The sequence below is a fragment of the Lissotriton helveticus genome, chromosome 7, assembly GCF_964261635.1.
Source record: "Lissotriton helveticus chromosome 7, aLisHel1.1, whole genome shotgun sequence".
Classification (NCBI taxonomy): domain Eukaryota; kingdom Metazoa; phylum Chordata; class Amphibia; order Caudata; family Salamandridae; genus Lissotriton; species Lissotriton helveticus.
Window position 1 is genome coordinate 623,134,553 of NC_136068.1, and position 23,627 is coordinate 623,158,179.

General features: G+C 46.2%; 1 protein-coding gene across 6 annotated transcripts in view; it reads left to right on the plus strand.

The window, feature by feature from the left end:
• PRR14 (proline rich 14) overlaps positions 1–23,627 on the plus strand; it is a 489,848-nt gene that overhangs the window by 383,947 nt on the left and 82,274 nt on the right. For all 6 annotated transcript variants that reach the window (XM_078652836.1, XM_078652834.1, XM_078652837.1 and 3 more), the window contains 2 exons: positions 14,220–14,379; positions 14,468–14,583. In XM_078652836.1, coding sequence (XP_078508962.1) covers positions 14,220–14,379; positions 14,468–14,583 — 276 coding nt within the window. The remainder of the gene's footprint in view (positions 1–14,219; positions 14,380–14,467; positions 14,584–23,627) is intronic.

Genomic DNA, 23,627 nt, shown 5'->3' on the forward strand with positions numbered 1-23,627 from the left:
TGTGTGTGAAGCTGTGGGAATTGTTAACGTGGAGGGGGGGGGCGCAGTAAATGATCTGACTGTATTCTAGGCAAATGTATCACGAACTGCACCCAGCCCACAATGTCTCTGGAGCCCAGCCAAAAATCAATTCTGTACTGAGATCCTGCACCGCAAATAGAATGAGAAATATCTATCTGACGGCTGATTGATAAAATATATATCTTTCAATTCAAAGTGTTGTATATTATCATGTAGTTCTATACGTGCGTGGCTGAGCCTGCCAGTTCCAATACCGATGCTGTCAACATCTGACTGCAATGTGTTTTTAACATCTCTTCCTCATATGATTGTGCGTGGGACAACATCAGGAATCTGCTGACCTACTATGGAGAAAAACTCACGCTCCTCTAAATTCAGGCCCTATACATTGATCAAGGTGATGTGGGTCATGCCCAGTATTCCCCCAAATCAGCAAATATTGGCTCTGCTAATTTATTCTAACCTCCACAGGTCTGAACTGCACCCCTCGCCTAATAACTATTGCAACCCTGCTGGATGAAATGGAATAGGAGGAGAAAAAGCAATATGCACACCAATCGGCCGTGAACCTATTCGCTCCGGCAGTAGTGACGTGTATTTCTTGGATAAAAGCAATGTCTATAGCATGTATACTCAGGAATGCCAACACTAGTCTAGCTTTGCGATGTTCATTTACCCCTGCCCCCCACTTCTCCACCAACATTCTATGTAAGTTTTATGGTAAATGACATCAGATTCTCGTGTGTGATATGAGCCTAAATAAATAGTATCACAGCGCCTCAAGCTGTGCGTAAATTAAATATGCGTAGCCCATACATACACAGCGTCTGTCAGCAGTGTTCCCCATAAAATCGCCCTCAAACCAATATGGAACCCCAAAATTTCAATGAACAGCCCGTTATCAAACAAAGTAGTAGAAAACATTGGCCAACAGTAGAAATATTCTTTCAGCTGTTAGTTACTAATTACCATAGTGGGTTGACCAGAGGTGCAATTTAGTGATAAAGACCCAGCCTAACTTTTAATAGGAGAGCATTGAAATCATGGTTTTTAGAAGAAGTCTTAATTTGAGCTGCCATATTACGTATAACGCCCTTTCAGTTATCATGTAGGTAACACTATGGCGTGAGCGGTGAGCACCAAGCTCGATATGGAATAGCCCCACTCCTGCATGCCTAAGACAGTCCAGCATTAAACAGAAAACTTCACAGGTCTGGAGCAATTATTCCACATCATGAGATGATTATCTGGAGATTCAGGCGAGCTCCCCATTTTCCTCTAATCTGCTGTTTCAGGTTTTATAGAAAATAATTTGCTTTATCTGGAGTGGTGAATATTTGCTGGTTGCCCTCAAGAGTAAACATGAATCTAGCCAGATATAATATGTTGTATTGAATGCCCATCTCCCACAGTTTCTTCCTTGTAGGATAAAATCTGCAGGCCCTCCTGTACTGTCTGGGGTAAAGGATATAAAGGCACAGACTCGTTGTATTCCAGTTTTTTTCTCTTGCCAGCTGTAGTTATCATAGTCCCTATAGTTAAGTCACTTTGCGATAACTGAGTGGGGCGGAGCGCAAGTATCTAGCGGTTGATGATTTCTGTAGCTTGGCTTGTGCCATAGTCCTCTTCAATAGCTGAAATTCGCCTTTTTCTCATTATCACATAAGAGAGCACCTTCAAATATAAGTTCAGCATTTCTTCTGTACAAAAAATTATTTTATTTGATTTAATAGACTAAAGCTTTGCTGCATGTATGCGAAGAGTCTATCCCACAAAAAAGGTACTGACTTGCTTCTTAGTTCACTAACAGCATCGTCATGAGGGGGATGAGTAGAAATGTTTCTTAGTTCATATATATAAAAACTCACTTTTAATATATACTTAACAAAACCATGACGTAGTAGTGCGCTGACATTTACAGACCGCACATTTTCCATTGAAATGTGAACAGACATTCCCACTAACAAGTCGTTTTGCAGAAAAAAACGATATAGTGTATGAACAAGAATGGGTGGAAATCGGGTTTTCAAAAATATTTATCATTTGCTCATCACAGAGTACATAGTTAGAATTTCTTTGCATCCTATTACAATGTTTGTTTCCATCACACAGAACTACAAAATGTGATTTCCTAACTACTGAAATATATTTTGAATTATTTGTACAGTTCATTTGAAAGCTCTTTAAATTATGTACCTGACATCATACAGCCTTTTATTTCACAATCATACATCATGATTGTCAGACAGTTCTCTTTACAAAATCCTCAAATTTGCAATGAGAAAGAAAAGTAAACCAAGAATTAATTAAGCATCACATTGTAAAAAAACATAAGCTGATATTTGACCTCTATCTTTGAACAGCGAGCAAATTTGACAAGATTAAACCAAGATTTAAAGCCATCTTTATTGCTCACTCACTTTGCAGTGAGTAGCTCACATGTTCTTTGTCAGCTTGCCAGAACAGGCCAGTAGGCCCTAAAATTAGCTTGTCCTGTTAAAATTGGTGTTGCCATAGCGAGTGGGGGAATAGATTTCTTGAGGCTTGATCCTATGCTCCCACTGTTTGCTGGTTTGGGTATAAGTAACTGGGAAAGCTACTGATGTTTTCCTAAGTGCGTGCCTCAATGTACTAGATGTTGAAAGATCTTCAAGGTAGCATACAAGGCAGCTGACTGAAAAATGTCCTAGCTATCCTAACTGAAACATTCAATTTTATTAAGGGCTTGGAAGCGAAGATTATGCTTCTTTCTCCACCTTATTGAACAGCAGCCATTTTAAAACCAACTTTAAACAACTACAATTCCCATGAGGCTGTGGGAATGTTAACAAAGACATTGGAGTCCAACAGGGTGATAATCCCCTCTTCCAACCAATTGGGTGTCTCCAACCAGGCTCATAGTCCATTCTCACTGTCCACCCATCCTCTTTCGTCGCTTGAGACCAGCCACTGCCATCCGTTCATGAAGCCTGTTTATTCGCATCCATCACTACAACAAAAGGACAAATTAGGGCTCATTCAAGGCAAAGGTTTAAGCCTGCAATGCAAAGGGCGAAGGTCACAAATCCATAGATAAATAATGCATTCAGCAATGCAAATGAGAAACCTCAAAACCTTGTTACTAAGACTAGGGAGGGTCTCAACCACGTGTGTCGTGTATTCCTGGGTGGGATAATCCTTGTCTCAGAGTCCTTAATAGAATACAAACTTTACGTTACGATACCTAGGACATTTTTCATTCTCTGTCAGGACCAGAGTCAAGATTATGCTAGTTTAAAGCATACTTACCTCCAAGTGGGCCATCTGTAGGACCGGTTTAAAAGAAAAGGGTTGGAACGGTGAGTCTGAAGACCAGTCTGCTTGGTTAAGAATATCTTCCAACTGAGCCCCTAATGCAAAGGCCTTCACAGCCATCACCCCACGTGCAGAGTGGGCTCCAAACAATTGCATACCAATGCCTGCTTATTGCATCACCCACCTCACCCAGCAGGCAATTGTGGGCGAGGATACCGCTCCGTGTGGTTTACATAGGGCAATGAGAAGGTGCTGTTCCCCGGGGCGCAAGAGACCACACATACCTTTGGAGACTACGGAAAGGCCGGGTACGAGATTACCCTCGTCTCGCATTTGGTCCATCTCCGGACTGTGAAAGTTAGTCCCGAAGAGGAAAAAATCAGATCGGTGATGTCAGGGGCTCTGACATCCGCAACCCGTCTGCAAAGATCAGGCAGAGTAGCATGCCCCGCCGATATAGCAAAGCGGCGGTATTTATGGATCTGTACACCAAGCCTTTGTCGGCTAAAGAGGCCAGAAAATTCAAGACATGGATCACTTCCGCTGCCACAGGATCAGGACTCCGTCGCTGACACCAATGGGACCAAGTTCTCCAAGACTTGTAGAGCTTGATTGTGCTGTCGCCCCAGGCCTTGGACATGAATTTCGCAGCCGTGTCCAAAAGGCCTGGGACCTATCATCGTCCCCGGTTAGCCACCATGCCATGAGTGCCAGCGACCCCTGCAAGATGAGTGGATGAGTTTGTAGTGCCGGACTGAGAAGCAACCCTGGAAACAGGGGGAGAGGGATTGGAGAATCCTATGAAAGTTCCAGAAGAATGGAAACCAGACCGGTGACCTTTAAATCGGCATAATCATCACCACTTCTGACGACTGCCGGCGGACTTGGCATCATGGCAAACAGGGAAAAGAGATAACCCTTCTCTTCTCTCCAGTCTTAGAGAAACGCATCTGTGGCCACCACCAGGGGATCTGGTTTCCAGCTGAAGAACCTTTGCCAGTTGATGGTCCAAGCGGGAGGCAAATAGATCCACTGAAAAAGGTCCCCATTCATCTTGGAGGTCCGAAAACACCCCCTTGTGCAGCTTCCATAGGCTCGCATCCCGGAAGTTGCGGAACTGAAAGTCCACTACCTGGTTGTTCGGACCCAGAAGGTATTCCGCCGTAACCGAGATCTGGCGATCCAGGCAATAATTGCCAGAAGTTGGAGGGAAGGTCGGGGAGGGCCTTCGACCGAGTGCCCCCAGGTGGTTGATGTAACGAACCGCCGACACATTGTCTATCTTGAGGAAAACACAAGATTGGATCGTGTCTTTGGTCCAACACGGATCGTGAAGGAACATGCAAGGAGCTCCAAGAAGTTATGTAAATGTTGTTCGTGAGGAGACCACAAACCTGTGGTAAAATTGCCACATCTGGCGCCCCAGCCTAACCTTCTGACTTCAGACTCTCTGACTAGGTCTAGAGCGGAACCAAAAATTGCCCACCTTTTCCATGCCTCTATGTTGGCCAGCCACCAATTGATATCCTCTCTGGCTTCCATGGAGAGGGTCACCTGTTGAGAGCATGAAAGCCCCTTGTGTAGGTGTGAGGTCTTCAGGCGCTGAAGGGCATGTTAGTGGAGAGGCTCTGGCAAGATGGCCTGGATAGAAGAGGAGAGGAGGCCCACCAGATGAGCCACCTGTCTCGGGGAAATCATAGGTTGGGTAAGTGCCCAAAGCAGTTTGTGATGAATATTCGTCACCTTCCGGGATGGAAAGCCTGAGAGAAGTCTTGAAGGAGTCAATCAAGAAACCCAGAAAAATCACCTTCTGCGAGGGAACTAACAGGGATTTGGGACTAGGATTAGTTAATTAGGAATCCTAGGTTCTGCAAAAGGTCGACTGCCATCTGAAGCTGTAGCACTAGCTTGTTGGGAATCTCTGCCATTATCAAGATGTCATTAAGGTAGACAATGAGTCTCATCCCTGCGACCTCGGGTGTTCCACAACTGGCTTGAGGACCTTCATGAAGGTCCAAGGTGCGGATGATAGGCCACAGGGAAGCATAGTGAATTCATACGTCACACCACCTCAGAAAAATTGCAGGAACCTCCTGTGGGGAGAAAAGATTGAGAACGAGAGGTAAGTGTCCTTGAAGTACAGACGCACCATCCTGTCCCGCGGTCGGAGGACATCCCTCAACAAGTGGATCCCCTCCATTATGAAGTGGCGATAGAGGATCCACGCGTTGTATTCACGCAAGTTGATGACCGGGCGCCTACCCCTGTCTGCCTTGTCCACCAGGAAGAGATTGCTGATAAACCCTCTGGGATGTGGAATAGCTGGAGAGACCGCACCTTTGACCAGAAGCTACTTGACCTCCTCGTCCACCACAGCTGATGGTGCTGCTGAAAAGTGGATGGGACACTGGTAATCGCAATCAGAGTATAGAGCCTTGTGAGATCTGGGAGCCCGATGTCTTGGCCTCCTCTGTCATGTCCAGGATTTTCTTAGTGGGCCAAGGGTATCCAGCAACTTGTCCTGGCAAGTCCGACAAGACCGGTCTATCCCTTTTTTAGGGTCCTTAAACTTTTGCAAGAAGGTGGCCATCCGGTGGTCTATATTGGGTGTCCGCACCACCTTGCCCTCCAGGCAGGGTCGGTAACATTCAGTTCTAAGGCAATTGTAGGAGAACTTCTCCAGAGGCTTCTGAATTCGGCCTGCCACGTATTGTAAATTGATACTTGTATAGCGCACTACTCACCCGCAAGGGTCTCAAGGCGCTTGTCCGAATACCGCTGTGGAACCCATCCTGGCTTTCCCTGTGAGGTGTCCACTCCTGGGCACCCCCAAGGTGGGGGCCAGGCATCCTTAGCGTTGTGGGGGCCGTTGTGGAGATTAAGCAAGCTATTGCCCAGAGTTGCAGAGTGGGACTCATGATTGGAATAGGCACAGAGGCGAGAATTATCAGGTCCGTGGAATTTTGAGCCCAAGACCCGCCGAGGCGGGGAATTGAACCCTGGTCCCGGGCCAGACCTCTGCATCAGGGTCTGCCGCTCTAACCATTGGGCCACACTTCTCCACTATTGCACAACCTTCTCTGACTGAACCCATTTGGAAAACCTCAGTGAAGGATCTCGTTCAAGTTTAGCATTACTGAGCACAACCCATGGCTGACAGAGTGTGGGGGGGATGTGGTGGTTAGCTGGAGGCTGAGAAAAGGGGAGCCACGGTCTGGTGAGGCCTGCATCATCATCTGTGTCTCTATGGCCCTTGTCTGTAGGGGAGGAGACACTGGGGCTGGGTTGTTGGAAAGCAGTCCAGTGGGGTCCCAAGCTGGGGAAGTGGGAGCTTTGCTGGTCTGGAATGCTAGCTTCAACCTGTCAAATTTGTCAAGGTCTACTCCTGCCTTGAGGGACTCTTCGCTGGTGGAGGGTGCGAATCCGGGGGCTGGGAGTTTCCAGCAGGCAGAAGGTGAGCTGCATGGCCTGATGCTGCCCCCATCATCTTCTCACTGGACTTTGCTCTCTGGTGAAAGAGGAGCTCCTCCAGGGGGGCCATGGCCTCGGACACCGCCCGATAGATCGATGCGTGTACCGCATCGTTGAATTCAATGTCCCAAGGGAGCCCACCCAGGGGGTCCTCTTCCCCCTGGGCGTCACGAAGGGCTCCATCCCAGAGAGATGTCCCCAGCCGCCCTCTGATCTGATGTGTTTGGCGGGTCTCGCTCTGGGGGTAAACCACAAGGTGTCAGGCAAAGGCACTAAGGCAGAGTGCCAGTTATTGGGGGCTGGATGTCAGACTAAATTTTATTATGGGGCAAGCCTCACTTCACAAGGCTGGAGCCTGGTGACACCGCACCCCTGGTGCAAATAGATTTATGGGGCAACACGTCTGGGAAGGGGTCCCTGCAAGTCAGGAGCCTGCCACACAAAACTGGCTACCTCCTAAGGGAGCGTCAAACGCATACAATACTGTACAGACCTTGAAAAAGGTTGTCTCTCCAGACGGAACAAGGCTTCTGGACCGCTGCGCGTTGCTCCCATTCCCTTGGAATGCGCGGATTGCGGATAACGCGTCTAGGCTCTTGCCAATTAGGGGCCCACTAGCGGCGGGAGGACTGCACCGCGGAGCCACACCAACTGCAAGCAGCCACAAAGGAGCGTTGCTATGTTCCCCCGGCCTGAATCAGTTACTACATGAACGGCGGGTAAAAATGACAACAAGACAATGTGCAGTGAAAACAAGCATCAAAACAATACCGCATGAGCGTAGACGATCAATATACAAAACTGAAGGATACGCAGGTTAAATAAATATGATCAGTGACATTATAAAGAGTGAGAGAAAAACAACACTTATCTTTGGCTTCGAGCAGCGAAGAAAGAGGATGGTTGGACAGCGCTGATTGACTATGAGCCTGGTTGGAGACACCTGATTGGTTGGAAGAAGGTACTATCACCCTGTTTCTGTTAACATTGCCAAGGCCTCATGGAAATTGTGGTTGTTTAAAGTTGGTTTTAAAATGGCTGCTGTTTAATAAAGTGGAGAAAGAGGAGCATAATCCTCGCCTCCAGTCCTGACATAGAATTATCGGGCGTGTGAAAAGCACATCACGGAACGTTTGTCGGAGTCATGGGTTGGCATTTCAGCAAGAGCAGCTTTGATGATTGTTTGACTACAAGCTCCCCTCCCCTCCCTTGAAACGCTCATGGGCCCTTAATTAGGCACCAAACGTATTGTTTTGAAGAAATATACCAATTAGGTATTGTATTCATGCATGTTTAATTGCACGTTGCACCTTGATATTAATCAGGGAGACCATTTAGGTTAATAAAGAGTGGTCCTAGGGATCATTCGTTTAGGTCCTGAAGAAAAGCCATGGGGAAGGCTTGAAACATGTAGACTAGGGAGAAAATCACTCGTAGTGTATATTTCTCCTCTCCCCTTTCAAGATCAGCCATAGGAATTAATAAAGTGTAGGTCCCTCGTAGCCAGGTATTTTTTAATTCACATTTTTTCTGACCCTTCCACTCTCACAACACATAGTATCACTTTACAAAAGTGCTCCCACGTCTGTCGGTCGCAGGGCGCCCCGTCCCGCAGCGGGGCGGGAAGAACCTGATGATGAAGCATGCCACCAAGGGACTTATTGGTGGGTAAGGGTTATTTTAAGAAAACTCATCGTTTTCTTTGACAAATTTAACAGCAATAACTGTAAGGACAGTTATTTTCAGGAATGAAGGGTGGACATTCTTTGTTTTTCTCGATCAGAAAGCAGCACCAGCCAGGCTTAGCTCAGGATGTCGTGTCCTGTAGTACAGGTGTTCAAAACTGTCAAATGCATTGGGTGATTTGAGAGGCAAGGGGGGAAACCTTATTGGGATGTTATTACTTGATGTGAATTAGAAATGATACTTCAGTCGATAATTGCATTGTGAGGTATTGTGTATTTTCATTTGTGAGCTGATTGTTTCTACTAGATATCCTCTTATTGTGGAATATTTGGTCATTAGAGGAGGAATGATAGGTAGGTGGTGCGTGGAATGCGAGGTGGTGGTTGAGGTACGCAGGTCTGGCGTTGTGTAGGGCTTTGTTAGGCATGTGTGAAGAGCTTGAAGTTGATTCTTTTGTTGACTGGGAGCCAATGGGGGGGTTTCTCAGGTTGCCAGTGATGTGGCTGCTGAAGGGGGTGTGGAGGATGAGTCTAGCGGAGGCATTATGTATGTTCTGCAGTTTCTTGGGTGATGTTGACGTAGAGTGCATTTCTGTAGTCTGGTCTGCTGCTGATGAGTGTGTGGGTGACAGTCTTCCTGAACTCAGTGGGAATCCACTTCAAGATCTTTCGGAGTAGGCCTAGCTTGTGGAAGAAGGATGATGAGACTGTTGATCTGGCAGTTCTTGGTGAGCAAGGATCCAGGATGATGCTGAAGTTTCGTGCGCGGTCTGTGGGTCATCCCAGGCAGAGGGGGTTGAGCCCAGGATGAGGACTTCAGTATTCTCTGAGTTCAGCCTGAGGCAGCTCCCCTTCATCCAGGTGGCAATAGCTTTCATCCCGTTGTGTAAGTTGTTCTTGGCCACTTTGGGTTTGTTGTTGAGTAGGGGATCAGCTGGGTGTCATTGTAGTACAAGATGATGTTAAGTCTGTGGTTCCTGACAATGGCTGTGAGCGCGGCCATGAAGAAGTTGAAGAGAGTGGGGCTCAGGGAGGAGCCCTGTAGCACTCCCCAGCTGATCTCTGTATCATTAGAATGGAACAGTGGTAGTCTGACTCTGTTTTCGCTGATGAGGAAGAAGCGGATTCATTCCAGGGCCATGGCGCGTTGTGGAGTCTTGTGCATAGAGTGCAAGGGGAGCAGAGAGATTGGTCTGAAGTTCTCGAGGTCCTTTGGGTCAGCAGAGGGTTTCTTCACTAAGGGGTTGATCTCTGCATGTTTTCAGTCTTCTGCGCGTGTGGCGGAGTTGACTGAGCAGTTGTGGGGAGTCCAGCTGGGCAAGGTCTGTTGGGGTCCGGTGTTAGGTGTGTTGGTTGCGAGTGGGGTGAGAGGGTCTTGAGTGTCAAGGCTGTTAATCTTGTGGTGGAAGAAGGTACTGAGGTTGTTGCAGAGGTCTTGGGGGGGGGTTAAGGTATGATGTCTGCTGTCTGTGTTGGCTTTGGCAAATTCTTTGACAACGGTGAAAAGTTCTTTGATATTGAGTGCATTGGCATTGATCCTTTCTTGTAGGGACGCTTCCTTTGTTGTTCTAATGAAATGGTAGTGTGCAGTGACATCGGTTTTGAAGGGTGAGTGGTCTTCTGGGGTCTTACTGCTCCTCCATCTCTTCTCGAGCCGTCTACAGGTGCGTCTGAAGTCCTGAAGGGTGAGAGAGGACCACCTGGAGTTTCACTTGCCTGACACTTTCTTGAGGGGAGCTAGTGTGTTGGTGCAGTTGGAGATCCATCAGTAGAAGTTGCGTCCTGAGGAGTTGGTGTCGGCGGAAGTCGAGGTGGGGTTTTGCGGAGGGAGCTGGTCAGCTGTTAGTCGGCGACCTTGTTCCAACTTCTGCAAGGGTAGTGATGGGCACAGTGGTGTATGGTGGATTTGGTGAAGGAGAAATGGTCTCAGTGGTGGTCGGTCCAAAGCAGCTCAGTGGTGTGGCTGAAGGTGATGTTTTCACTGATGGAGAAGATGGGGTCGAGCGTGTGTCCTCTGAGTGGGTTGGGGAGTTGACCCATTGTTTCAGTCCGACGGTGATAAGATGATGTGTTCTTGTCATTAGGGTTGTCCAGGAAAAAGTTGAGGTCGCCGAGGAGGATGTAGTCTGAGGAGGCGAAAGCGTTAGGAGCTATAAAGTCGATGGAGTCACTGAAGGGTGGACAGGGTCTAGGGGGTCAGTAGATGAGGGCCATGGAGGGTGGTTTTCTGGTTGGTCTGGACCTGGAAGTGGAGGTGCTCCATGTTGGTTGAGTGGTCGTCCGAGTGGGTGGTGAGACGGATGCCTCCACCTGGTGTGTTGATGCGGTCCTTGTGGCTGTCCGGGATGGCGGTGGTGATGTCTGAGGTGGAGGTCGAGGTAATCCCCATTTCCGTGAGGATGGCGATGTCAGGATAGATAGTCTAGTGGATACTAGATCTCCTCAGCATGTTTGTGTTGGGAGTGTGTGTTGAGCAGGATACAGCTGAGGCGGTCAGAAAGGGTGTTTGTTGGTCGTGTGGTGGGTGAGGCTGGTGTGCGGTGGCAGGCGTAGGTGTGGCTGCAGTTTCGGCAGGAAAAAGCACACTGGATGTGATTCGGCAATGACCGGAGACAGTGGGGTGTGGCGTCAGGTGTTGAGGGCGTGGAGGGTGCTGGTGTTGTAGTGGTGGATTGTTGGGAAGATCAGGGTCTGTTGTGATTGGGGCAGTCCAGGCACCTATAGTGCGTCCACTGCGCCGCCTCCACCATTGAGATGTTTCAGGGCGAGGGCGGGGAAAAGTGGGGAGGCGGCGCTGGAGGGGGACGAGCCGAGATGGACGAGCAGCGGTGGGGGCACAGCGAGGAAAAGGTGCAAGTAGTGACCAGAGGAAAAAGTGGAAAGATGCAGATAGTAAAAAGAAGTGACAGAAAAGCAGAAAATATTAAAGGAGGGAAAAAGAGTTGTTTGATATTGACCGCAAATGCATGTTTGCTCTGGATAAATGTGGCAGGTTGAGTGCATATTGTGTGTGTTGTGCTTTAGTGTATGCGGATAAGAATCCATCTTCGAACTCCTATGCATTGATGACTCCAGTTGAGCCTGGTTTATTCTTGGTTGAGCGTAACTCTGGAAATTACATAAACAGCGGTTAAAGTAGGTTGTGACCCTGGGCTATATATCAGAATATCATGTAGTGCAATTTTGTATTGCACAAATATTGTAGCCAAAATATCGACTAACACAATATCGTGATGGTGTGTAGGTTTACTATTCTTAATTTCTCTATTTACCTTCAAGATCTATATAACGTTGAATGAGGGAAGTAGTCTTGGTGGAGTTAAACTTGAGGGAGCAGTCTTCCACTGATGTATAGCTGTGAGGCAGTTGGAAATTTGATTTTCTTTGCTGGAGGTAAAGTCTGGGAAAGAGCCCATCGTCATGCTTTTGATGAAGAGTGATTAGAGAAACCAAAGAAGATAATCTGCTGAGTGAGTTGTTGTAGAGGGGACTGAGTCTTACTTGATTCATTCTGGTTAGAGTGTGGGGAGAGGGTGCAGAGAGCACCAGGAGGTGGAAGATGACTCCTCTTAGAGAAGAAGAGAAATATGCTTATTACTTTAATCCAACAACCGCTTATATCCCTCATACAGGGTCAAACTCAGTCTAGATGGCATATGAGAGAATGGAACATGGTCGATCTTTGTTTAAAATACTGACAAATAAGGCTTTCTCAATAGGTCTTAAACGTGTTTTTGTGCCAGTCAGGCTACCTGTTCAAATAAGATGATTAATTCATCTTGTAAAGCACCACTCATATACACAGTCCATAACAAGAGAGCAGACTTGTTGGAATAGCCATGTTTTAAGTTTCTTGTCGGGCTCAGGGGGCTGCTGTTATATTCTGGAACAGATGGCAGTAAGAGAAGCAGTACTAGCTTACAGTATTAGCCAATGAGCCTATTTTTCGAGCTGACATACAAATGGCACATTCAGGAGTTGACCAGGTGTTTGTCTTTTCAGCCCTTAATTCACTTGGAAGGATCGGTGTACTACATGCCTCAGCTGTGAATCACCCAATTATACAGATGCACAGAGCTAAAACTGTTCTACAGACATACAAAGAGTCATGTGAAAAAGATGGACTATGAAGTTAATTTTTTTAATGACATGCATGTTTACATGCATTGTTTCATGGACTTTTTTGTATCTATTATTTGAGCAGAAAATAAAAATTGTTTTTACTTGGAGTGGATTGACAAGATGGGTAGTAGAATATGTAGACTCCTGGTGGTTTGCTCAAACATACACAAGGTAATGCTGTTTTAATATAGACTCTAGGAAGCATACATTGGCAGGTGAGCTGTGATTCAGTATATATGTATGGCATCCAAATGGAGGATGCTAATTTCAGATATGGTTGTTTTGTGACTGTGCTAACAGTTACTGATGCAAAAGAAAAAAATTGAGCTATGCCTCATTGCATCTTGCCTAGTTACCAGCTCATCTGTTTAGCCTCTTAATGCAGCAGAACATCTCATAAGATCGTTGTTCCAATATATCGTTAGGTAAGGCACAAAAACACAATCTAAAATTAGTATGGATCCTTAGAGCATTGTTGACCTCTGGTTGGTGTGCTTGCAGTACCTGATTACAGACGCATCCATAACCCATACCCATACTGATAAATGTTCAGAAAACCAAGAGCATTTTTGTGCTATTCAAGCTGAAAAGGTAAGTAGCAGTTTTCTTTTTGTTACATTGCCAGTTTCTCCTTCCAGATTTCCTTTGTCAGTTATATCCTGCCTGTTTCCTTATATTGTATTGTATTGTATTGTATTGCGACTTATATAGCGCACGTATCACCCGAAGGTATCAAGGCGCTTGCTTAGGGAACCCGTCCTGGTATTCCCCTGTGAGATACCCCGGCAGGGTATCCACAAGGTGAAAGCCAGGCATCCCGCCGCGAGGGGCCGTAGTGGAGATTAAGCAAGCTATTGCCCAGAGTCGCAGAGTGTGACCCCGTGAGTCGAGTAGGCACCGGAGCGAGAATTGTCGAGTCCGTGGAATTTTGAGCCCGAGACCCGCCGAGGCGGGGAATCGAACCCTGGTCCACGGCCGATCTCAGCTTCCGGGTCTGCCGCCTCTAACCACTGAGCCACGCTTCTCCACCCAGCAGTAGTACCCTAACCTTTCCACTCTGCTGGCCTTGCTCCACTGACAGAGTGGTTAAGTAACAGCAATCTGCCTGCCATCACCCTCTCTACCCTGCCTAGTCTTGATGCGCTGTCTGTTTTACTCCCCCAGACCCTGTATTCTATTACAGCAACAAACTCTGGGTTCCCCTTTCCAGGCCCACTCGCTCAATCTGTTTGGTGTGTCCCCCTTGTCCAGCTCCTTACGTTAGTTCTTGTACTTCAACACATTTCCCTCTACCACACTCTGTCCTGTTTGTATTAGTCATTTGTTTCCTTTACACGGCCTTGTCTCTTTTTTCAATTACTGATGTTCTGTGTCTCGCTCTCACAAGTTCTAAATGTGTCACTTAGTATCACTAATTGCTCACGTTCCCCATACCTTGTTTCCCGGGCAAGTTATTGATACTCTGCTTACTCTCACTTCATTTCAATGCTTTTAATTTCTTGCTAGTTTTTCACAAAACTAATTTCTTTTTTCCAGTTGATAAATGTTTGTGGTACACCACCAATGTCTTCCTCTGTGTTCAATTGTATTCAATTTATTAACACCATGCTCTTCTCTCTAATCCAGGCCTTGTTCCCCTTGCTTAGAAGACTCACCTGTACGTTCAGAATTGGTAAGTCGGATCAGAGGAAGCCTGACCAAGACAGTTTCCCATTCAAAGAAGAAGCGCAAGATTCGAAAGAGGATTTTGTCTGAGGAGACCTCCTTTTCGGACTCTGAGTTAAAGGTAAAGGATACACTCTTAAAGAGCTGAGGTAGATTGTCAAGCTCAAGGCAGCGCATTTTGGTAATTTGATAAAATTTTTGTACCACAGAACATGGAGTGCTCACAAGATGAAGGTGTTGGCAAAGTATCGCGCTTCCGCATTCGGAAAACACCAGCCAAGCAGACGACTAGCCTGACACCAATGGGATTGCCCAAACCCATCAGGTAAATCACATCCCTAATAATCGCCTCAATCACATCGTAGCTGCAAAAACATTTTTCAGCATGGTATCCTCTCTAGTTTCACTTGCTGTTGGCAAATCCTGGCACAGTTCTAAAAATGTCACTTAAATCGTTTCTACTCTCCTTTAGGCTGATGTGCTCAAAATTGGGCGCTAATAACATCAAAGATCCCGCAACCCTTCCCTTCGCTACTCAACATTATGCAACATTGCCTTTTCCAGCCATTGCATTCATAGTGACTAAATAAAATGTTATTTTGCAATAGTCCAATCATAACTAGTTATTATATGAAGTATAACATTGTTAAATTAACATACCTAAAATTCAACCACAACTGTTCATACTAATTGCGCAATAACATAATTTAATTTCACGTAAACGCTATAACATCACGTAGTTCCACAGTTACTGCAGAGGACAGCTAATAATAAATACCAGGTCAAGTGGGGGGGGGGGGGGGGAATCATCTAATCTCGCTCTATGCGGATGACACTCTTTTCTTCTTGTCTCCGAGGGAATCGCTGCCATTGTTTCTCGAGCATTTGGACACCTTTGGGGACATTTTAGGATTGCTTATTAGTACGAATAAGGGTCTGATATTCCCTTTGGGGCGGTTGGTTGCACAGGACCCCACCACACTGCCGGATTTTTCATTGCGTTGGGAAACTGACCAATTCCGCTATTTGGGAATGATGGTGGCCCACATGGTCCAGAAGTGGAAACAATATAATATTGATTGTGTCATAGAGGGCCTAACTAAGTCGGAGCAATTCTGGAACACGTTCCCCCTGCCCCTTATGGGATGCTTGGAAGTGCAAAGATGGTGTTCTTGCCACGTTGCCTATATACTCTACAGCATCCTTTAGACACGCTACCTAGGATAGTCTTTAAGCATCTACACTCCTTATTAACAACTTTAGTGTGGGGGGAGGTCTGAGCAAAGTGACTCAAGAGACTCTTTACCGTCCTTTAGAGGATTTGGATTAGCACTGCCCAATATGGGAATTTACTATCTAGCATCACAGTTGCAACATGCTGCACACTGTTTGTCGGGGGACAACTGGGAAAAGCATTTACTCACGGATGAAGGGAGGGGACGCTGTCGCTTCACTGGGGTAGGAGAGGTGATCTCACAGTGCCATAGCTAATCAAACACACAGTATCACTGTGAGAGTGTGCAGTGAAGGTGGTGCTGAGACGTCCCCCTTCACACGAGAGTTCATTTTCGGGGGCCTCCCAGGGTCCTGCCTGTTGACCTTCACTGTGAATACCAGTGCCTGGAGAGATGGGGGAGGGGGTGTTTGACACTGGGTGAGCTTTACCCCAATAAGACATTCATTACATTTGAGGTAGCACAGGAGAACTTTGGTGTGGGTCGGGCCAGTTCTAATTCTACGCAAGTATTGTGGACATAATGTGAGATGTCTGGCCCAGAAACCCAAAAGTCCGGACTTCCTCTGAACTGTTTAGGACACTCCTGGAATTTGGCAGAGGTAGACACTTAGTTTCCCACTTGTATAGAGCCATGATTGCGATAAACCTAGGACAACATTGTCTGTGATTCAGGGGCCACAGAAAATGGGGTAGACCACTAGAAGACACACAATGGAAAGGTATTTGCGCATTAGTCAAGCAGGTGACATGCAATGCGCGGTTCAAGCTAGAACGTTTTAATTACATACCCTGCACATATTTCACCCTGGTTTTTCTACATAAAATAGACTCCGTCAGGACGGATGCCATCGGTGTCAGGGCAGACCCGCAACCTTTCTTCATCTAGTACATGCTTATTGGGATTTCGCAGTCCAGAGATTGGAGTGTATTGTGGGTATAGCAGTGGCACTAGACCAAGCCACATGTCTTTTGGGGAGTGTCTGGAAACAGATGAGTAGGAAAATGGAGTGAAAATGTATGCAACTAACCCTGCTGCTAGGAAAACGCTGAGTTGCCATTTCATGGATGAGTCCGTTAGGACCCAGGGAACAGGGATTGGTCAAAGATGTTAATTAATGGACAGTAGCAGAAAAGATGCGGCTCAGTCAGTGTAGAATGGATGAGAATTCGGAGCAGGATTTGCAAACATGGAGGGAGATCCTTACAGGGCTCGAGGAGGTCTCTGCAGGAGATAAGCAGGATACTGAGGGTTAAAGACATACTGCCAGCCATGGGGAGTGGCGCACATATTTGGAGAGAAGGATTAATTGTAAAAACAAATGTAATGTTTTGCTAACACAGGTACCTTTGTACAGAATGATTGCTGTTTTACTTCATGTCTGGGTTGATGACTCGCCCATTTGAATTTGTTAATGGTACAGAGTTTATAATGTACTGAATGATCTAATAAAAATAATTATTTAATTAAAGAAAGAAGAAATACCAGGTGGATGCTATTTTGTAGAAAATACAATGTAGTTAATCACACCGCACATCATTAACTTTGTTCCACTGTCGGCCACATCCTGACACTAACAACAATTGAAGGCATGTAAATACATCTATACAATTCTGAATTATACATAACAATACCGCAATTGCAGGACAATAGCTGGACTGTGTGCACTATTTAGAAGCCTCTCATTACAACTTTTCATCTGCTAATTTTGTTGTCTTAATCAGTGCATTACCAAAAATCATGTTTTAGCTGCAGTAGACATTGAAAGTGGTACTTTTTCTGAAATAGTCCTATAAATAGTAAAGGTGCTTTATTAAGCATAAAAGGACTGTTGGTGCCAAAAGGAACTACCCAGAGCAGAAACTGTGAAATAGCATGCAGAATGTCCATGTCGGCAATTCTAATGCCCAGCAAAAGTAAGGCAGAGCTATAAATAATCTTGCTCCTTCATTTTTAAAAAATACCTAATATTGTACTAAACACTTAGACGGTAATCTAATTAAAAATTGGAGAAAAACTGCAGATTCAGTAGCCAGTAATAATAGGACCTTAAGGGTCCAGGACTGCAGTGAACTTTGGTAAGACAGACCTAGGCAGGAAGTGCGCACACACACACACTATTTTCCTGAAATGCAGTGTGGTTGCCCAAGCCCTCTGGTACTGGAGATTAGCTTAGCTGCTTGAGGACCTCTAATACTAACATATCTGACTCTGGGTACGTCCGAGGTGGCATAATGCAAGGAGCATTATTAATGCATCTTGAAGACCTGCCGACACTGAAGTTGAAGAATGTACGTGCTGCAGCACAGCTCCACAGTCTAGTAAAGTCGGTGGCAGAGTGGCAAGGCACTACTTCGGCAATCCCTCCCCCGCCCCCCTCAGCCCTCCAATCTCAATAGTTTGAAAGGGGCGGGTGTGGTCTGCAACGTAACCGATAAGACCGAAAAATCCCCTGCTGCTCAGCTCCATTCCAGTACCCTGGCAGAATACTGCAGAAAGTGGATCCATCCGAGCAAGTGAAGCAGCTCACTGAGTCATGATATTGCAGGGAACTGGAAGAGTTGCTCACCACTAAAAAGTAAGGTGAGCCAATAAATCTAGGGAGGGTGGGCCTATCGGGGATGCCCGTGTCCCTACTAATCTGTGCTTTACGCATCTGACCACCAGCTTGCAACTTAAGGAACCATCACTCAAAGAAGGAATTTTGCATGGGAGGGATGAGCCTTAAAATGTTATATGCTGGCTTTGTCCTCCCTTACCCTTGGATCACCAGAGAAACCTCTTCAGGCAGTAATCAGTGAGCTGAAAGAGTTTGGGGGTTATCAGGTTATAAGATAATGTGGAATAAATCTGAGATACTGAATCTGTCCTTGAGCCGATCGACAGCACATGATCTATAAGAAGGATACACATTTAACTGGGCACAATGAAATATTAAATATGTGGGTGTCACACTCTCTCCGGGATCAGAGACCAGTAAAAGTAAATAATCTTTTGCAGCGTGAATCTTTCTGGATTCACTATGCTGTGCATTATTCCGCGGTCTAGTGCTTAGGTCCGGAATCGTAGTCTTTTCTCCTTTTTTTTCCCGTAGCCCAGTTGGGTGTCGACGTCCCACCTTTTGGTGTCCTTCCTGTGACGTCGGCACGCTTCCTGCGGAAGCTCCCACCCTTGGGCGCCATCTTCAGATTATTTTTTCCGCCGTTGAGTCTGGATCGTCACCGAGAGGTTCCAGAGTTTTTGGAGAAAAGAAGAAGGAAAAGACTGAAATCTACAGAAAAAGATTGGAGAATACATCCAGGAACAAGACCATTGAGCCGGGACGACGAAGAAGGAGGAGAACATCGAAGACTTCAACGTCCAACGGAGAATGCGCACACAGGGGGCCCCCTGAACGCAGTAATGGACAAGACACAGTTCAGATTCTGCCGCAATTGCCACCACAAATACGTGCAGAAGGACCAGCATCCGGTTTGCAACCTCTGCCTGCCGGTCAACCACGAAAGCAAGGATTGCAATGCCTGCTTTGTCTTCACCCCGAAGGCTCTCAGGATTAGAGAGAGGCAGAGGATAGCCAACCACAGCATGCAAGGCAAAGGCCAACCTCCGTCGCTTCGGGACTTGGGCCTCTCCAGTGATGAAGAGGACAACATCGCCGAGGGACCAGATGACTACACGGTCGTACAGACAGGTAAGAAAATTACAAAAGAGGAGGGAGAGACATCGACCCCATAAACCCCGACAGACTGAGTCAGACTCGCGAAAAAAAGAGTCGAAGTCCTCGAAAGGAGCATTGGCGCCGAAAATTTCGACTGCCGCAGCTGCATCCAGGGACAAACAGCCCGGCGGATCCTTCAAAAAGGACTCCCAGACGGCGAAAACACAAGAAAAGCCTAGGTTGTCGAAGCACGTCCCCGAAAAGGAGCGCTCGACGCCGAAGGAAAATGACCCGAAGGCTACTTCGAAGTCTACGTCGAAGAGATCGTCCGAAACACTGACGCCGAACAGGCTGCCGAGATGGAAAGGAAAAAGAGAAGGCTCAAGGCTGAAATGGATAACATCCTGCAAAGAAAAAGAGAATTAGACGAACGGATGAAGAGGTTCACCATCCCGTCGAAGCCGGCGACAACGATGGTCGAGGAGGAGTTCGACGCCGAAGAGCTGCCGAAAACTCCAGAGCCCCAAGAACTTTAAGAGGAAGAGGGCCTATACTATGGCGAGGTAGACCAGTGCCCGAGTTTGGACTCGACATTCTCGGTGGCGCAGGACCTGGATTGGCAGGACCTCGACGCCGAAAGCCCAGAAGAGGCCGTGGAGACGTATCCTTCGCCGCCAGATGACATTGGTATCTACAACATGGTCATCAGGAACGCGGCAACAGCTTATGGAGTGAAACTGGAGGAAGAAAAACCAAAAGCCTGCTTCCTCTTAGAGACCCTGCTCCCCATTCAAACCAGGAGTAAATTCCTCCCCGTGCTACCAAGTGTCCTGGACCATGGAAGGGAGGCATTCAAGGAACCAGCAAGCTGCAGGGGTCTGTCACACCTAGGACAGAGAAGAAATACAAACACTCCTCTAAGGATCCTCCCTACATCCAGGGATCCGTCACAGCTGACTCCATCATTACAGCAACAGCCAGAAAGAGGGCTAATGTTCCCACAAACTCAGGCCCACCACCAGACAAAGAAATTAAGAGGATAGACCTCACTGGAAGGAAAATCGAGATTACTGCAGCAGTACACTGGTGCATTGACAACTCTAATGCCCGACTCAACAGTCATACGTACCAGCATTGGGATGAGGTCGGGCAGCTGCTCAAACACCTCCCTGAGCAATACCAACAGAGAGCGACGCACCTGGTGGAGGAAGGCAAGAATATAGCCAGTCAGTCAAATTCGCTTTATTCGAGATAAAAACTCATAAAAGCTAGACAAGTACAATTTATCCATGATTCAGACAGGATTACATAATACTAAATTTAAAAACAAAATTATTTGGACACCAAGTAGAAAAATAAATACATATACTATTCACTAGAGGAGGAGATAAGCAACACATTTCATAGAGTAAAATAAATAAAACCATTTGATTTGAACTTAAAAAAGAGAATAATAAAATCGGCTAAAATAATCAATACATGGTCAGAGAAATTCACACATTATTCCACAACAGTCGATTGACCTCAAATAAAATTCTGCCGTAAGACCCATGCCGATCCCAAGTATTTGGCTACAGCTATTACAATCAGCAACAGAAATTTTGTTGTTACCCAGTAACTTACACATTGGTGTCAGCCAAACAAGCCTCGGGGATACATACAATGGGCAGGCAAATAGTAAATGTGCAAGAGTTTCTACAGAGTTCTCACACACCGGGCAAATATTAATAGAACTTGCAGCAGCCCATCTAGAGGTTAAAGCCTTCAGGGGCAAAGAACCGGCTCAGCTGAAAAAATAGCTTCCTGTCTCCAGGCTTACTAATAATGTCCCAGTAAGATTCGAATTTGGGCAATACTTTTGCCCCTAGAAAGACCCCCGCCATGGTGAAAGAATCTACACCACTCCATGTCTGATACGCAATCTGCCCCCAGTACCTTTCCTTCAGGATTGTTTTCGAAGGAAATGCAACTTCCGTAGGGCTGTCCCAAAGCTTTTGCGTCCCCAAAGCTACCAAGCTATTTCTTAAATCGACAAGCCAACGAATCTTATGGAATGAGTCAGATGAAATGACGTCTAAGAACCCTTCGGCGTATGCTGAAAGCTCGGGTGTCGTCCAAAGCCTACGCCAATATAAAATAGGGCGTGACCTGGCACTATCAACGATAGCTTTCCTTCCCAGATCATATCTTAGTGGTACTAAAGGTGTACTCTGCGGGAGGCTAGTGATATTACGAAAAAATTTATTTTCAGAAAGGGCCAATTGTGCCAACTTCTCAAAGCCCCAAAGTTCAGCACCATAGAGAACAGAGCTAACTGTTTTTATATTAATAAACTTCCAGTACAGGCAGAATTGGTTTGGACAATGACTTTTTATGTTCCAGAGTGAGAGCACTTGCAATTTGGCGGTGTTTAATGGCTGCCAAATTTATATGATGCTCCCATTTAAGGTCCTTGCCCAAATGGGCACCTAAATAAGTAAAAGCCTTAACCAATTCAAGTGGCTTTCCGTTCATAAAAACATTCCCCTTAAAAGTACAATGCGGATTAAAAATCATCATTTTGGTTTTAGCCACGTTAATTTCTAGGCCCTTCATGGAACAACATTTTTAAAAAATGTCCAAAGCATGCTGCAGGCCACTATGAGTTTTAGATATAATTAGCGTGTCATCCGCAAACATTAAAATCGTAACCTTAATACCGGCATCTGAGGGAGCATCAGTGTTTACATGTGCCAAACAATCCACTTTACCATTGATATACAGGGAGAACAGAGTTGGGGCCAGAGAGCAACCTTGCCTCACTCCACGCTCAACCGGAAATTGAGTGGTGACCCTGCCATAACCTCCCCATTGGATTTTAGCATAGTTTGCCTCATGCAGCCGCATCACCATAGTTAAAATCTCTGCAGGGAGACCTAATTGCTGTAGTGTCAACCACAACTGTGCACGAGGAACTAAGTCGAAGGCTGCACGCAGATCAACAAAGGCAGCATAAATACTGCCTTTGCCCAGGATCACAGCCTTCCAATGGAGGAGAGTAAATCGAAAGACTTGATCGATTTGTACTAGTATATTTTCTAAAACCCGTCTGAAAGGGGGACAATACGTTGTTTTCTTCGATCCAGTCTATGATCTTATTTAAAGTCATCCTCCCAATTGTTTTTTAGATAGTATCTATCAGACTGATAGGTCTGTAATTTCCAGGTTGAGTCTTGTCGCCCTTTTTATAAACAGGGATTATTATTGCTCCTTTCCAGGAAACCGGGACCGGGGCTCCTTGAGCTATAGCATTTGCCAATAGCAAGATATATTTGCCCCAGCGAGCCTTGTCATGCAGAAAGACATCTGCCGGGACCCCATCGGGCCCTGGGGCTCTACCTCTTGCCACAACATTAATAGCAATTAAAACATCATTACTGTTAAAAACAGAATCTTTAGAAAATACAGAACTTATATCCTCAACTTGAACTCCTACATGATTGGACGCATACTGTGGTCTAAAATAATCAATCCAGCCTTCTTGAGTGACATCGTTTTCGGGTTGTTCAGCCCTCCCCCTCTACCCCATTTAATGAGATTCCAGAATAACCTGGAATTCTTTTTCACACTTGCTTCCTTAAGCTCCTGTCATCGAAGTTCTCCCAAATTCTTTGGAGCTTAAGAATTGCTCTTTTGTAGGTCTGTCTGGCACAACAAACGGCATCCAAATTGCAACCCTGTATGCCCTAACCAGATCTACTCTAGCTTTTCTGCAGTCTTCATTTTACCACCTCAGTGCTTTTTGGATACCTTTTTGCTTTGTGTAGCCTGGAGCTAAAAAATGGCCGCTAATGGACTTAAACAGGCTATCATGGATAGGAGTAACACAACCCAAGTCTAGATGGTCGATACCGTCTTCTAATTTCAAAAGAGCGCTGTCAACTTCCTCGGCAATTTTATTCAGGACCTCTATATTAGAGACTACTTTTACCCAGTTGAGACGCCTCATATCATTAGTTGGCACAATGGCTGGGGGGCAGAGCTCAAGCCTTTCTTGATGGGGTAGCTAACTCATGCCTGAAATCAGGCCTGGATGCGGCAGACACATCCAGCAGGCTCGTGATGATCAGGGTCACAGAAAGAAGGCATGCCTGGCTGAGGATTTCAGGCTTCAAGCCGGAAGTACAGAATAACATCCTGAACACCCCCTTCAATGGAGAAACCCTTTTCGGAGCACCAGTGGATGAGAAACTCACCCAACGCAAAAAGGAAAATGAATCTGCAAGGTCCATGGGGGCCTTGCAATTCAGAGGAATGAGAAGAGACACACTGACACGGAGGCCAAACGGAAGAGGGGGAAACCAGCCGGGAACTTCACATCAGACATTCCAGCAGGGCTACCAGAGCGACAATCGAGCACAGCAGGGCCAGCAAAAACAAACCTGGCAATACCAGCCTCGGGCCAGTCCTTTCGCGGGAGGGCGAATGGACGAGGGC